General features: G+C 36.6%; 1 protein-coding gene across 6 annotated transcripts in view; it reads right to left on the bottom strand.

Moving 5' to 3' along the window:
• Window positions 1-18,077, bottom strand: part of DMD (dystrophin) — a 1,043,683-nt gene that overhangs the window by 250,426 nt on the left and 775,180 nt on the right. For all 6 annotated transcript variants that reach the window (XM_054291254.1, XM_054291257.1, XM_054291256.1 and 3 more), the window contains one exon: window positions 11,513-11,667. In XM_054291254.1, coding sequence (XP_054147229.1) covers window positions 11,513-11,667 — 155 coding nt within the window. The remainder of the gene's footprint in view (window positions 1-11,512; window positions 11,668-18,077) is intronic.

Below are 18,077 nucleotides of genomic sequence, written 5' to 3'. Positions count from 1 at the left end.
TATATAGATATATATATATACCCGAACTTTGTGTGCTCACAGGCACACAGGCAATTCTGGCAGAGTCATCCAAATCTTTCTCTTAAATATTGCATAATTTGCAAAGTTCCCTTCTTTTTAATGATTTTTGAAATAGTTATCAGGTGTTTATTTTAAAAAGATACTTGATTTGGCTTGAGATCTCTCATTTTGTACTCACTGCCATGCAAGTATCCTCTTATATTACAGATAATTTATCCAATATCTGAGGAGATGCATTTCTTTTCCCTAACATACACCTACCTGTTCTCAAACAATTTTCCAAATTTTAGTCATGGAAATGAACAAATAAGTGATGCATTCATCAGTTTAACTGGTGATTCAGCTTTATTTCAGCTTATGCACAGAAATCCATAAAGTGCATCATAACCTCTTTACAAGCAGCTATTTGGGAAGCAAGTCAAGGATGCAAAGTTTTGTTACAGAAAACTCTTGAATAAAACAAAACTGAGATTAGGAGTATATAATGTGGTCAATGTAAATAATGTTCAACCCTGAGCATTAGGAGCCTTTTCCAAGGGAGTAGTAAAAGGTGGTATTTAGTGCAGTAATGAACGACTGGGAAAATGGTATGAAGTTCAAACCAGCAAATTTATTCAGATTAGTCAAACCCAGAAGAATTTGAATAATTCCAAATGGGAAAAATCAACAGCATTATGTTAGCAGAAAGATTCAATGGATGTGTTCAAAACAACAGACACTACAAGGAATATTTAAATGCAGTATAACCTGACAGCCTCTGAACTAGCTGTAGCCTTGAAGAAATTCAGCATTTTAATTCAAGACCAACAGCTTAATGAAGGTTCCAATACATATTAGCATCTGAAAGATAGTAAAAATGAAAGGAACAACTATTTATGTCCATCTTTAACTCACTCTCCTGAGCTTGGGCTGGGTACCTTGTCCCACCCAGCAGAAAGGAGAGAAATTGCAGACATAAAAGCTGTGACACAATGGAAAAACAAATTTTGCTAAGGCAAAACTTAATAAATACATTCCATACTTCTACTTTTATTTTCCCCATCATGAAAAGAAATAACAGGGACAAATGCCCACAGTTCCAAGGGGTCAGCATGGAATAAAAAGGAAGGAGGTCAGCAAAGGCAGATCTGAACTATGATTTCTTAGTGCCATCTTATTTGGTTCATTAGCTGACAATGCTAATAATTCATTAACATAGCTGAACCATTAACCTCAGACATGCTCCAAGCACCAAGAATTCATGGAAATTTTGGAACAGTTTACCTTTACTAGTAAGAAACAGCATCATATTTTTCAGATTTTAAGGCAAAAAATAACTGAACCTAACATAAACAAGCCATGTTGTGGGGCACAGAAAATGCATCCAAGCTAGATTTAAAAATCCTGACACAAAATTAGACTCTAAATTGATGTGAATTTAAAAAAGCCCCAAAAAATCATATATGAGAAAGGGGAAAAAATAAAAGAAAATAAGGACAAAAGCAAACTTATAACACTACCAAGATAAAATGCAGAAAGAGGGAAATGGGCATTGCAAGCTTGCCCTTTAGGCCCTTCACAAAACTTTGCTTTTACCATACACTGTGTCAATTAAACCAATGGAATCTCAGAAATACATGGCACATTTTAAAGAGATAAAAATGATACCATGAATTGGACCCATATAATGCATTGCCACAAGACACTTGTGCTTAAGCAGATATATCTCAGATATGTAACTGATTATGTATCTTGCACAAAGGAAAAGCCTGCAGAAATGCCAGCTAGAGTGATGGTTCCAAGAGCTGTTATTTCTTATCATATGCAGAAGATAATATTTTTTTATAGTTTGCAGGAGATGTAATGCTTAGCAGCTGGGGAGCGCTCCACATTCCTTAAATTTGTCAAGGAATATAAATTTGGGGTATTGGTCAAAATGTAATTAATATTTGATGACAAACATCATGAACATGCAACATAATCTTCCTTTTCACAAATTCTTTGCTTACTTACTGTTTTCCATTTTATGCAGCTGTATCAGATTCACCATTAATCCTCTATCCTCAAGGTTTACCAGTGGAATCTCACCTCTCCTCAGTGATTTCTCACCATATCTATTTTGGGACGTGCAAGAAAACCACATGGCTAATTCTACTGCTTTCCAACCTGCCCTCAGTGCTGCCACTTCCACAGATCTGTGCCTTGGTCAGCAGGAGTCATGACCGTCAGCCTCTTGTGCCACTGATCCTTACCAGAAATAATGGGGACTCATTATTTATTGATTTCTTTGTGACTTTTTATAAAAACTTGTGATTGAAATTTCAGTCATAGCTGAACAACAGCCACACAAAAAAGGCAAGCACTGCTGTTGTCAGCTTGACACGTTTGGTGGTAACCTCCAAAGAGAGAATAAGCATTTAATAGCAGGCTGAATTATCCTCAGTTTCAAGCATGACTGACAAGCCAGCGAGGGGAAATCTTAAACTGCCTGCACAGCAGCTGAAAAAATATAAAAATACAGGGAAAACACCAGGGGAGAAAAAAGCTATCACAATAATAACAATGCAAACAAAACATGACAACTAAGGTCAAATTCCTTTGCCTGGCACTCTGCTAGTCCATCAGCTTTATTAATTTCTATTCAGTTTGTTTTAAAGGACATGAAGCCTGATAAGAAGCCTATTGAGGGGACTGAAAAGACATTCGTTTGTTCTATGAGCTTTGGATGCCAGCAATAATCAGTTTGCTATAGTTTGTTAATTTATCTACAGACTAATAGGAAATAGATTTAAGGTTAGACTTTCAGGGCACACAGCATTAGCTTCTGTTCTTATTCAAACAGAAGCTAAAATTTTCTAATTAATTCATAAAATCTCACCTTTAAGAGAAAGAACAGCACATTCATCTTAATTTTCTAATGGGATGTGAACAAAAATTGACATTTCTGTTCTTTCACAAACCAAACTTATTTAGTACCTTGTTCCTCCTTCATCTCCTGCATATGCAAATGAGGAAGATTTCTGAAATAGAGCAGTGCTTTGATATTGCCCACATTAAGGTTCAGTTATGATTCAAGTCTGGCCACAAAACTGCTCTCCTTTAGAACTCTGTTCCATAAACTATTTAATGATTTTGTCCAGTTGAATTTCCCCTGAACAGAAGAACCATCCTCATTTTCAACAGAAAGGAGTAAAGAGCATTTAACACACAGTAATTATGAACAAAGAAACAGAGTTTTGTTTCAATCAAAATCAAAATAAAAGCCAAGAATGAGGGGGGGAAAAAAAGTGAAAAAGCAAGTGTCTGAGCAGTAAGGAATGGTCTTCTAAATGCATTTCCTGCTTAGTTTCTGTTGGTAACTTGCTCACTCTATTGGAAACTGATGGCCTCACTGCAAGATACCAGCCCTATTCCCCTTTTTAGTTGTGTATAATTAAATTATTGACAGTAGATTACAGTTGGAGCATGGTGCTAGTAACACCCAAGGTTTTGGGTTCCATCCCTGTGATGATCTTTGTGGGTACCATACCTCAGAATATTCTGTGATTCTGTGATTTAAAGCCCAAAACAACCAAGCTGTCAAGGAGTTGCATTCACAGTGTTCAGAAATCTGAGCAAATTTGTGGAACAGACAAAAAAAGCGCCATTTAATTAAAAACAGCAACACTTTTTGCTGTGAGGTCATTTTTGTTTGTCTGTGGGAGGATTTAGCAGACCTGCAGATGATCTATTGCCTTTCTGGGAGAGATAAAGGTACTGGACTATATGTATACTCAAGTGTGGGAAAATTTAGCTTTATTAGACTCATGTTAAAACTTTTAAGAAACTCAACCCTGAAGTCACAAGGATCCATAGGTCCTTTTGTCAAATTCTGTATTACTGATGCTACTCTCTCCTGAAATAACTCAAGAACTCTTTCCTTTTTATAATCGCAAAAGACTTTCTCAAAAATCACAGGAATATCTTCACAAAGGTGGAAATGATGAATCACACAGTATTCTGGGTAACATTGCCTTTTCAGTGCATCCTACCAGCATTTTTAAAGCATATCCAAGATTATACTCTCAAAATTTAAACCAAAAACATTCACTACTACCAATTGAGTTTTCATCTTGGATCTGATGTCAGCACTGCACAAAAAAGTGCTGCCAGCTGAGTGGAGAACTAAGATAAAACTGGAATATATGCAGCTAAGATGACTTTTTAGATCTCCTGATTATATGAGCTTCATCTGGCAGCTTAATTTAATTCTTTTTACAATTTATTTTTCTTATATGGGATGAAATGTCATCGTTCTGAGGGGCGTCAGGAAGAAAAAATAGCAAAGCATTGCTAACTGATGTCACTGCTGGTAAGACTGATCTTATATTTTGTACCTAAATGTTTGCTTGAGATTGTAGGCAGTTAGCAGAATGTCTTACAAATACATTACCTCTCTTTTACTTATTATCATAAAATAATCCCCCTGCACCAAATGGTTTTTTAGGTGTGCTTTCAAAAATAGATATATTAAGAAATTATATAAGTAAAATATAAACAAAAAACCATAAAAAATCAAAATCAAAGCATCTAAACCTTGCCATTGCCACCCTTCTTATAGTTCTTGTCTGAGGATTTAAAATAAAGGTAACAGGTTGGAACAAAGAAAAAAAAATACTTAAATCTCTTGTCAGAAAACAACTCTTAGGTAACTTTAAACACAAAGGGCTTAACATTTTTGCATCACCAGCAGCAAATACAGAATTTTCTTTAGAGTTTTCTGGAGAGTAACTTTTGAGAAATGTGGAGTGCTTTACTGACAAATTAGTTTCATGAAAATGAAAGGCTTCTTACACCCACTTCTCTAATAAAAAAGACATGAAGATCCCATATATAATTCAGACTTTTCAGAATAGTGCCAGATTAAAGGTTTTTTTGAAATCTTTGTCTGTTTTATTCAAAATAGTCAACAGAGATACATTAGCTCTTTAGAATAAACATGTTAACATATAAAGTTATTTCGTCCTTGACATAATCTCACCTGTGATATCTCAGATTGCAGAGATTCACTTTTGTTTAGTGTGACCAGATTTACTGATGAAGTAAAAGTACTTAAGTCCTTACATATCTCATACCAAGAGAAGTTCTCAAAGACAGCATCTGACAAATATCTAGGCTGAGAACTTCTTCCTTCAATGGTGCAGGCTGCAAAGATAAATTATCAACATCTCTCACAAAACAAAAGACTTGCCCCACAATTACAATATTTTCCAACAGACTTAGCAATTTTAAATTGGAATCCATTGCTAAACTGGTGTAAATAACAAGCTTCAGCATGACATGTTCATTGCAAAGAAGCAGTCCCTTCTCATGTCTACTTTCTTTGAACCTGGCAAAATTATATTGAAAACCAATCAATAAATCACCACAGCAGGATGATGAAAATTATCATAGTAGTTTTTTTGGGAAAAAATAAATTTACATCAGAAAATGACATTTTTCATCTTCATCTAAAGTCACATTTGCAAGGATTTCTTGCTCACGCCCCCATGAACGCAGCTGTATATCCAGGACAGCAATTTCAGGCACAGATGTGTAAACAGCCTTCTCAAGTAAACAAGATTCCCATGGCCACAGAAGGTGCCTGCACAGAGAATTTTTGGAGCTGCTCACACTCATGGTTCTATACAGATTTTAGGAATGAAAACCAAGCTTCAAAACATCAGGAGAATGGGAAGGGAAAGGATGAATTTGCTTGCAGACTGAATTTTTTGCTGCTCGACTTGAGCAGTCCAAGCCTAAATGAGCAGATAAGCTTTCCAGAGATGGCTCCTAGATACAGTCTACATACTGGAACCAAGTATGAATCTGCAGTATAACTCAACAAAATTCACACTTCTGGCTGCTGCTGCTGCTGCTGTGTAAATGCAGTTTTTCCTCACTCAGAATGCAATACAGCTGTAAAGCAAATGTGATTACTTCCACAAGTAGCATAAAGTAGTGCTAGGGCAGGTACAGTATATTAAGAAAACCTGTCTCCAGCAGAATGATTGAGCTTTTTCTGTGGAGGTAACAAAATTATACTTACAAAATTAATGTACAGATAAAGGTTACATTCTATTTGTGTCTTTTAACAAGCAGCAGCTGATTAGGAATAGTTTGCTGCTGAAAGACCAAATCTAGATTATTACCTTTTTCACACTTAGAATGACTGTTTTATTATGGATTTAAATATGAAGGAGATGTACATGATACTTTTGTACTGATTATGTCCTTTGTTTGGCCATTTGCATTTTATACTGTCCAGCTGACATGCAAGATCAAGGTGTTTACACAACTGCCTAAATTAGAGAACTAACACCATTCTTAGTAAAACATGGGAGCTGGTAGCTCAGGCCTGTCAAACAGGCTTAGAAACACATTTCCTTACTTCTTCTTACACTGATTTTTCACTGTTTATACCTTGTAGTGGGGAAAAACAAGTTACTTTTTATGTTTAGATTGTGGTGTGTCCTCTATACTGTCTCATGAGCCAAAAAAGCATCTTGAGCTGTGAAAGCTCCCAACATTTGCTGTGTGGCCTGAGCTCCATTAAGCTTGGCCACAGGAACTGGTGGGTGATGTGAATATTTGAAGATGTCTATAACACAGTGTCGTGGTTTGACCGGAAATGGGACATCTGGGATATTTTGTTTTGCTGTGATTACCAATGGGTAATTGGAATTTAAGATGGGCACTTAGTTTGACCAGTGGGACATTTGGATCCGCCTCTTGAGACTACGAACCCAAGGGGTTAAAAGCAGGGCTCTTGGCCTTCGGAGCTCTCTTGGGATTTCCGGCGTGAAGAAGTCTCTCCCCCGGCCCAGTTTCTGGCTGGGCTGGGGGAGGGGAGAGCCACGTGGCCCATCTACGGTAGGCCCGGGTTCGGAGGAAGGGTGGCAGACCCTTGAGCGACCTGTTTATCCCCCCCCCCCCAGAGAATGCAGCCCGTGCTCGAACTGTATATCTTGAAACTTGATATCATGTGCCGGCAGGCAGCACGGCTGGGAGGAGAAAGGGGGGGGGCAGCGGGCAGTCCGGCCGCCTGGGAGACCTTTTAACCCTTTGGGGAATGAAGGCTTCGCAGAACATTGCCTTTCCTGGGAAAGGGACAGGAGTGGAAGATGAAGGAAGAAAATCAGGCCAGTAAGGAGGGTCTGGCAAAGGGAGAAGAGAGATGTTGAAGGAATGGAGGAAGATGGAGTGGCAGTTTTTGCTGGACTCTTTTTTGTTGTATTTCCATGGACTGTTTCCTGGTGAGGCAGAGGCTGTATTGCAGGGGGAAGCGGAGGCTCGGCGTCAAGAGAGTTTGGTTTTGAGACCCCTCGGCCCCAGGGGGTATAGAAGACATGGGGGGGACAGAGGTCCCAGGATTGTGACTGTACTCTGCTTGGAACGAGACGAGGCATTCTTAAAAGGCCCTGAAGGCAGGCCCCTGCCCCATCCCATGCCAGGTGGTGAGAGCACCTCGGCATGGAAAGGAGATGTCACGAGATAGCAAGATACCGGGCGGATTGCTGATTGTGACAAGAAGTCCGTGGCACAAGGAAGGACTCCGTCTATCCCTTATGAGCTGAAGATTTGATTTTTTTTTTCCAAAGGGTGGTGCCAGACCGAGTGTGGATAATTTTTTGGGAAATGTAAATGTGTTTGGGAATTTGGTGGGAGGAGGATAAGGAAGTGTTTCTGTGTAGTTTTCATTCTCCTTGTTTTTTTCCCTGTGTGTGTGTAGGTTAGTAATTGTGTGTGTAGTTTAGTAATTGTGTGTGTAGTTTAGTTAATAAACTTCTCTTTATGTTTAAGTTGGAGCCTGCTTTGCTTATTTCCTGGCCACATCTCACAGCAGATATCAGGTAAAAGGTATATTTATGGGGGCCTTGGCTTTGCCAGGCCTAAACCATAACACACAGTGGTGGTTTGGAATCCTAAACAATTCTCAGAGTATGTTATACAATTATTTTCATAATAGACACTCCATTTAAGAAAGGTCTAGGTCCATTTTTAGCTTGATATTTAGCACATTTAGTGGATTCACAGGAAAGGAAAATGCAAGCAGCTGTTGATATTTTCGTATGGTAATTCACATAAAATGTGTGTGCCCACAAAAGGAGGAAGCAACATAACACCATAACAAATATTTTTTTTATATAGCAAATTTCTAATGGTTGCTTCTGTCATTGCCCTTTTCCCCCTCTTGAGATGATTTCAGTTCATCTGTTAGATTTATTTTTGTTAATGCAAGCAATAAAGATACTTTCTCTTTAATGGCTTCAGCCTAAATAATATGGCTATTTCTTGGAAAGCCTGTGCTTCTAAAGAAGAAGAGACCTGTCTGCAAGTCAGTCTGGCTTTCACCCAAGTGATCAGTTCATGTGCTTTTTAGTGTATTTTGCAGTATCAACAACAAAAGTAAAAATTAAAAAGTGACAAGCAAAAAAAAAAATGAAACAACCATCAAGCATTCACCAGCTTGTCTCCCAAAGGGCTTAGAGAGGTACTGGTTATAGTTCAATGTTCTAAAACACAACACTAAGGCAAAGGGTAAACACACAGCAATCAGCTGCAAACCTACTTAAGCAAAACAAAACACAGGCTAACAGATGTTGCCTTAATGACTGAAGTACTTGCTTTGGCAACTATTACCAAAAGGCAAAGTGGAATTTTACCACTGCTTGCCTGCCTGTTACCTTAGTAAACTGGTTCATGGAAAAGCAGGTTTTACATTTTTACACTGACACATGATTCTGATATAATGACAGGATTAAGGAAAACCAGCTCAAAACAATGTAAGCAACTCTTTCTTTAAATGTTTAAAAGAAAATATTCACAAAAAAAATTAGGCCATTTAACTTAGCAATATAGAGAGCGAAAGCAAAATTTTCAGCTGAATATTTCTTCTTGGAACTTAAGATTTGCATAAAAAGCGATAAAACTACTTGTAAAATACTGCAGAAATGGTCAAGAATATAATTTGGAATCTACTTCTACTGTCACTGTGAGGTGACCAAGTTATCAGAGTACTATTCAGTGTCTAGATGAAAATAACACACGGATATATCTGAAATAATTGCATACATATCTGAGTGGAGACTAGCCTTTCTTGAAGACTATGACAAAATAATTCATGTATTCTTTCTACTGAGTAAATATTCTCTTACAGTTCAAAAGATCCCCAAAACCATAAAACCATTCACTTTTTTTATTTCTCTATGCCATAACCTGAAAGCTGAAGAGTTGAAGCATAGAAGGAGGGCAAAAAAATCAAAAGTGTAACCTCCCAAAGAAACCAGAACAAATTGGTATTTAAGTCATCCAAAGGCCCATGGACTTCATTATCTCCTTCCACAAGGCTCTTCAGCAAAGGAATCACAGAATCATTTAGGTTGGAAAAGACCTCTGAGATCATCAAGTCAAACCCTTAACCCAATGCTTCCAAATCCACCTCTAAACCATGTCCCTAAGTCTCACATCTACATGGCTTTAAATCCCTCCAGAAATCTAGGACATTTTTTCAAGACCTCACTCAGGAGCTGCTGCATGAGCAAAATGCCTGACTAATGCTTCAAAGAAACCTACAAAATCTACATGCACAGAAAATCTTCCAAGTCTTATGGCGACTTGAAGAGTTAGTATGTCCATATTTATCCATGTCTCACAAAAGGCCAACAAAAATGTGATCCAGCCCTCAGAGAAGCTTATCAACTACTGTTTGCAACAATGCTTTGTTTCAAGTTCCCAAATCATGAGAAGTATTACAAAAGTTGCATACAAAACACTAAATTAAAAATATATTAGAAATCTAATAATGTCACACAATCAAAAACCAGGATACTCATTTCACAGCTCATATTTATTCCTATACTTTTGTACATCTTAAAGGGAAATGTCAACTCAGTCACCTAAGCAGGTCTCTTCTTAGACACAAAATAATTACTATAATAATTCATCTAACACATCTATGCATTTTATAGAAGCTTGCAAGGAATGTGTTTTGAAGAATTTGTACTCTCTCTCAGCCTGGTACTTGGCAGAGTCCATGCAAGAATGGTAATTCTCACCTTTGGACAACATTAGAAACACCTGGGCCTGTGCCTGAGGCTTTAACAGGTTTGGAAATGCCCCCTTAGCTACAATTAATACAGAGCAGCCACAGCAGCTACAAACATATCCTGGACTTCTCACCAAGAGAGGCCTGTGGTTCTAAATACTGACAAAAGCACTTTGGGTCTCACATGAAGTCCTTCTGAGCTGCTGATTTTATCCACTCCTGAGGGATGGTTTTGAGCATTAGACTCCCAGCCTTTCTCATCCAGCAATAGACTCTGAACTCCCCAAGCTTCTTCTCAAGCCACAGTGAGCAAAACATCATTTTGTAAAAATACAGCTACTTCTAATAAATCCAAAATATCTATTACTGTAACAGGAGAAATGCAAGCAGGCAAAACCGGAATGTTTATACTAAAATCTCAGTTTAGTTGTAAATTAAAAGCTTTCAAATTATTGTGTGCCTTTCTTTTAGTGGACAACAAGATTATCCCTTCTCTCATTTTAAACAGTGTCTTAAATCCATTTTGAGTTTGCTTCAGAAAAATGCTGCTAAAGTGGCTCATTCATACGAATGACAAACTAAACAAAAAGTGACATTAAACTTCTGCAGTCATCAGTGATTTAGGTAAACACCATTATGCAAGAAGATCTACTGAATTCACTGCATATTTAGCTAAACTGACTTCTCTGGCCTTGTTCATAGACTTTAATTAAAAACATGTTAAGATCTAATTCATTTATGGTTTCAGTTATAAACTATAAAGCTTAATCCAAGATACTGATTAAAACAACTTTCATATAATTTTTACATATCTAATCTTATGTGCAATGATTTAAAACTCTTTCACTAATATGAAGAAACCAATTTTTACTGCAATATGTTATAATCTTGTAGATTGCATATTGAATAATTCACAATTTGTTGGCATGTTGCAAAAAAATTGCTTTTAGTAAGGAATTGGCATCTAAACCAAACACTGAAAGGCTGTGAAATGTAATCAAGAACGTGGTCAAGGATTTAATAAAAATTTTCTTGACTAGAGATTTGCTTCAAAGATACATGATAACATTTCTACTTTGAACCTGCTTCAATAGGCTATGTCTGTCATTTTCTGATTTGGTTTATGAGTCAGAATCACTATTGTGGCTGTGATGTGGAGATAGTACAGATATATGAAACAATGTTAAATACTTGAAATACAATCTATCAGCTTAAGTTAGTTGGCAACTCTTTATAGCAGAGGAAAATTGGCAGGAAGCTAAATTTTATGTGCTATAATTAAATGCCGTTCTAAGGACATAGTTCCAAAAAATTCTACAGAAGAGTCGTGACCACTACAGCCACATCATTTACAAAAGTTGCATCTTCTGTAATCTCCAACCACAGCTGGACAATGAATGTCAATGGAGAGTAACAACAAATCTAACAGCAGAGTTTGTATCCTACCTTTTATTAATGGCAGCCCAGGATGCATTAACACTGTCTGTCATCAGCTGAACCTTTCTGGTGTCATCTTCTGAATAATCACGGAGCAGCTTCAGAGCCAGGTCGTTTGCCACATCTACATTTATTTGCCACTGCCGTAGTTCTTTTGAAAATTGCTGAAGTAAAAAGAGAAAGAGAGAAATAAGGAAAGAATAATCCGCAGAGCAACATAAAATGATCACATACATTGTATGGTTATTAAAAAAGGAGCTGAATAACTTGTACCATCTGTATATAAAGAAGGAAGAAAGGAAAAAACCCAAACACTTCCGCAGATTTACTGGCAATAAAAATCAGTTTTTCTATATGTTTTAAATTCTTTTAGCCAGAAGATCACAGGACTACTTCTAAACTCTGAGAGGACCAAACAACCAACTTCTAAATGCTAGAAAAGATATGACAGCTCAAATTGATAACCACTGATTATAATGTTGACTATTCTTTTCTGAGACACAAATAGATGGATGCATTATTATGCATTATGGAAACTATGATTATTTGTGACATTGAGTACTGAGATAGAGAATAAAGTGAAATAATATGTTCTGACTAATTTTCTTTTTTGTACTGTGAAATAAAATTGATTTGGACAATTAATACCTGTGCTTTCAGGTTATTTTTTTTTTTTAATTTAGTTCATTTTAGCAAATTGTTTATGTAATTAGTGCCATCTACTGGAACAGCACTAAATCTGCGATACAGCAAAATACTACTGGTAAACCTATCCATCTCTTTGTAATGTTAATTTATGGTTAATATTAAAAAGCTTTTAAAATTTTGGTCATCTTTTTTTTCCCCCTTCCCTCTCCACTTTTTCCTCTCCTTTCTCCTCTCCACCTAGGCCAGCTGCCTCACTGCAGAAGCAAGCCAGGAAATCCAGAGCAGTCACTCAGCCAGCAGCCAGCTCCCATGCATCTTTCCTGTTAGTCTTTCTCTCAGAGCAAATTTCCATATAAATGCACTGAAGCTGCATATTTAGTCCATAATATGCAACAACAAAATGAAAGAGCAAAGTTAATTGATTGTCTACTTGTACTTTTGTACTAAACAGACTCCAACTAGCCAATAAAATGGACAATACAAGTTGAAAACCAGTTTGTATTTGTAAAGAGAAAGTTGCATATAAACATTTGAAGCTGTTGACGACAAACAGTAAGACTCAACTGTCTTTATTGTTTTGCTTTAATATACAAATTGGGCAATGCCTGTGAAAGAAAAAATAGCTTTTTTCCCTTCATTCTCCCAAAGCAGTATTCCTTTTGAAATCTTGTTTTGACTCAGATAAGGAATTCTTCACATAGAGCTGAACTTACATGCAATCCCTAGTGAAAGAGTCTAAATACTAAGTAAAAATAAATAAATGTTAAATAATTCATGCATTTAGATTTTAATCTCAGAAGGTCTGTAAACTGATTTTGATTAAGACTCAGACTAAAATGCACTTGCTCTTTTAATAGAGTCCAAAAGGGCTTTTTGGGGGGGTTTGAATTTCCCCCCCAAACTCTTATCTGTTAAAAGGCTACTTCATCACCTCTAGATTATCTCCATAATTTAAAGCTGAAAACAGGTACTTCTCCCATTTCCTGTGCTATTCCTTCATGAGAGGGCAGATCACTGTTCCTGAGCACCAGACAGCACCAGGAACTGACAGCACCTTGTTTATCTGGCTTGAACAAGGGATTATCTTTCTACCAATCAAACATTAGGAGGAGCCACCAAACCCTAATCCTGAAAACCACCTGAACGTGTTATGGTTAAGCTCACCTAAAATGAAGCTGTCTAGACAATTAAAAAAAAATTCTCTATGCTAAGTGAGGAGATCTGGACAGGAGAGATTATAATTTTGTGGAAAACATTACTATTTCTTTGAGGAAGATACAGGCAGGTGGTTGTTTTGGAAACAGTCTGCCAGTTGAACTCCTTTCCTGCCAGAATGATATAAAATAAATATATAAATGTTCCTATTTACATAAATATAGTAATATATATACAAAATACTAAATAGTAAATGAATTCTACAGTAATTATAATTTCAGTTTTGTAGATCTTATATAGCAAGTATTTATTCTACATTTAGGTCTATCTTTATTTTACCCTACCTTTCTCTTTGTTTAAAATTACACAGGCAGGCAGGTAATTTTTAGTCAGCTAAAGAATCACAGCAGACTGACTGTTCATTGCTTTATATAGAAAAGTTACCATAATATTTTGTCCTCATTGTAAATTAATGGTCTGTAAACTTTACTTTGCAAATAAGATATTTTTGCCCAGATCCATGTGAATAAAATTGACCCTCTAAAAGATTTGAAGCCCTGTTTTATAATAAAATAAATGGGAAGATCCATTACAAGGTTATTTCCAAAAGTGTTGTTCTCACCATTAACTTTAACATGAATCCATTAACTTCCTGACACTACAACATTAGGTCGTCACTCAGGAAAGAAATTATGAATATAAAGAGCTTTTGGTGATGGAAACCATTTGTATTTTCTGTTTTACTGGAAATTGATATGAATTTCAACAGCTTTGAGGAGTGCATGCTTCAACTTTGCTGTGTGTGCAGACACTGAGAGCAAAGTGCTGGGGCACAAATTTTACCTGTCTATCCCAACAGAGGCCCATTCACTGCCCTTCTGCAAGACTACAATGTATCCTTCACAATTACAATCTTTTCCTTCCTCTTTTCCCTTTTTCGTATTTAGGCCTCATTTACCTTTCAGCTTCTTAAGACCATGTTTGTTTTTTCCTTCTTTAAAGGAAGTTGCTACATTACCCTAATTTCTTTCTGACATTCTTTTCAAAGCATTCTCTCTGTTTTGCCTGTGTTATCACTGGAATTTACTGAGTTTATTAAAAGGCTTAAAGAATTAAGGTTGTGCATTTATCATGTTACTTAGGTATAAATTTATTTGTAATTTTTAATTAGAAGACACTAGTTGATGTTATTAGGAATAAAGCCTGTGCAATTAAGAACTCTTGATTAAAAACAAGTAATGAAGTCAGAGCTGCACTTTATTTTATCCCAGGATTGCCCAGTGGAACAAAATTAATGATGCACAGTAGTTCAAATATAGCAATATGAATGTACAACATCATCCAGTTCTGTGTATATATCACAAATATGGAAAATCAGGCTGTCTTTTTGTCCTTTTTCTATATATCTGTAGCATGTTTTATTTTTATACTTAAATAATTTATTTTTTTTAAATCAAGGAATTCTAATTCAGTGCTTGCAAAACAGCCAATAACATGAACTAAATTGTTAATTGTTTTACTGAAATCAAAGCAGTACACTGTCAGCCCTGGAATAATAAAAACCTACAAAATGCTGATTTTTTTCTTCATCTTGGTACAGAGGGAATGGCAAAAGAGTCCCTAATAAGTCACTGCCCTGCAAGAATCTGACAAAGGCAAGAAAAGGCAGCCTCAGCCTTATCCACAAATTCAGGACGTGAAGTTCACACCCTGGGCTCTGCAAGGCTGCCTGGCCTTTTGACTCCCAACAGGGCAGGGGATGCAATCAGGCTGCCATTGAATTTCCTGTTTAGATGAAAAAATGAAGGTCAGTGAAGGAAAGGAATGAAATGTTGTCTCCATTCTTCCTCCTCTTCCCTTTGCCTATCCCAGATGAAGCTGCACAGAGGAAGAGAAGATGCCTCTTTAGCTCCTACCAAAGCAAGGAGCCACGGAGTGAGCAAGCAATTCTAGCAGTTTAGTTTGGTTTAGAGTTTGGTTTGTTTTTTTTTTAATTTTTTTTTTCCTCTTTCAAACAGAAGCTCAGGATCCTATTAAGAAAAGGCTAGTTTTACACTAGCTTGTGTTCTGATGACGTGCTGATGCAAGGATTTGAGGTGTGATTGTGTACTATTTATACTCCTATAACCTTCAGCCTGCTGAGTTAACCATCTGCAGTCATCACTTAAAGAATAATAAAAAACAGGGCTTAGTGGGTAAAGACTCTCATTGGCCACATTGCCATATTCTGGTTCCCCACACCTAACACCAGTTTAATACTCCAATACCAAATAAATAAAAAACAGAATGAAAAAAATACTGCAATTCTCAGCAAATTAATCTGAATTAATTTCTGATTCAAATTAATAATATTTTTAATTATTAGCTATAGTACCTAGTTTCTTTTATCTTTTAAATGACAGAAATAAAATTTTTAAATTATTTTAAAAACATTAATGGCCAAATACAAGCAAGTTATAGATTTTTGTTTTATGCTGGCATTGTAAAAAAACCCAAATAATCAAGACTGTTATTACTGAGTTTACCATGTACTCTTGTATTAGGATGCCCTAACAAAAATGCATCAGCACAAGCACTGACTAAAGTTCCCCCAAAGCAGAAGGAAAATTACACATTGATTCATCTGTCTTTAGGCAGACCTACAATGTTTAACAAGCAAATCAGAAGAAAGCTTCGTGACTACTTTCTCACACCAAGCTGTGTTGAGATACAAAGCTGACAAAATTAATGTCTGAAGAATTTATTAAGTCTTGCACTGACCTCTCTCTTTCCCTCAAAGCAAATGAATAGAAATTACAGCTTCCTCTTCATCAGTGTAACAGCAAGCCAAAATACAGCCTACTTACTCTACATCTTCAGGGGACAAAATCAAAATATATGTGTTTGGCACAGAAGCCTGGAAAGCATTTATTTTGAGAACTTGATGTATTTCTAGGTCCTTCAGTTTAGATAATACTATACAGCAGAAACATAAAGCTGCTAACTCAAAAAAAAATTTCCATTTTCCTTAGACTTCATGACCCCTTATTTCAAGCATGAACATAACAGCTGATGCTGTCACATCTGAGAAAATTTGATGAAGGATTTGAACACAATAGGAATTACTGGTAGACAAAGATAATTCCTCTAGGAAGGCTGGCACAGAAAAAAACACAAAAAGGAGAGGGGAAAAAATCCCCAACCCTCCTACTCCCCAGTCTCTAAGACAATGAATTTCTTCTAGACTTGAGGAAGAAAGGCTAGGCAAAACCAAATAAATGAAAGTTAACAACCCTGGAAGAGTAGAGCTTGTTGATGGTCATATCATCAGGAGGGCACAAATTCAGATGGGCTAGCTGAGTCACTGAAATTAAAATTCTAGGTTAATGTCTGTAACTTGACACAACACATCCATCTCATTGGATGCAAACTTGTGGGAATGGTTGAGGATACAGACAGCCCAAGTGAGGTAAGAGGCAAAAGAAACAGCAGGTCTCCATTCCCATTCTCTGTTTAAACATGCCTTCTGTAAATAAGTACACTATTATTCTTTCTCTAGAACTCTGGAGGTGGCAGAAGGAGAAGAATGGCATGTTCTTATTTCTCTCTGTGGCTAATGTTGACCCAAACAACCCCATAGTTTTTTTCATAAAGCATACACCCATCAATGGACCTCATCTCAACTTCATATACTCTTGTAAAAAAAGTGGACAAAAAATCCATTTCTAAAGCAACATTTTCAATTACTTTCCTAGTTTAGTAATTTGTTTTTGAAACATAAGACACTCCAGTACTATGACATAAGAGAGTGTTTGCACAGAACTGGTTTTTTGTTAATTGAGTCTTTGCAGAGCTGAGACATTGACTCTGTTGAAGTTTTTCCTTTTTTTTTTAACAAATACTGGGCAGAAGCCAGAACTGTATCTCTGCAGGGAGACAGTGACAAATGGGAGCTCTCTGAGCTGAGTGACAGTACTACACATGATCTATAACTCTTTCCAATACATTAGTGAGTGATTGCCCTTGTTTACCATAATCTACCCTTCCCAAGCAATGACCCTTTTGGTACAATCTTAAATGAGATAACTTAACCTCAGCTCAGCCCTAACACAATGGGCTGATGAACATTTTCATGCTTCTTATAGGCAAGCAAAAGAAAAAAAATAGAAAGCAAAAACTCCAACACAGTTTGCATTTAATTCTAACTAACTGATGATGGAGATAACTGAACCAGTCATGAAATTATATATATATTTTCTCTGGCAGCAAAACCAGTTGATGAGGACCTTAACCCAAAAACTCTTCACAGCAGTTCATTACCATTCAACTGTGTAAATAGGGCTGCTCTAAGTACACAAGCATTAACCAAAACTTGAATGGTAGGAGTTTTAAAAAAACCTACAAAAATCTGGTGGGCAGGAAAGGAGAATATATCACAAAATTCGTGGGAAACTCTTTTCCCATAGAGACAGGAGTCACCTTAAAAGGCTGATCAATTGGTGGATTCCAACCCTGGTTTTCCTCATTTAGAAAATGAGATATTATTAATCTTAAACAGCTGTTCTCAAAATTTATTCATGAAAAATGTCACCAAAGTATGACTGTTCCTATTACAAGAAACTTCAAAACTGATGCAACAGAATATTTTCTACCTGAGGTAAAGCTCAGCTATGTAAGTTAACACATTGAAGCACCATAATGTGGCAACATGTGTGCTAAAATCACAAAAGCAGCCATTTCAGGTTTTATTTTTTCAGTTAATAACCCAGTCAAGTTTGAAGTTGGTGAGATT

The sequence above is a fragment of the Melozone crissalis genome, unplaced genomic scaffold (genome assembly GCF_028551555.1).
Source record: "Melozone crissalis strain CALT ecotype California unplaced genomic scaffold, PUWL_Pcris_2 ptg000090l_1, whole genome shotgun sequence".
Classification (NCBI taxonomy): Eukaryota; Metazoa; Chordata; class Aves; order Passeriformes; family Passerellidae; genus Melozone; species Melozone crissalis.
The sequence above is the reverse complement of the archived record's forward strand: the minus strand, read 5'-3'. Positions and strand labels throughout refer to the sequence as shown.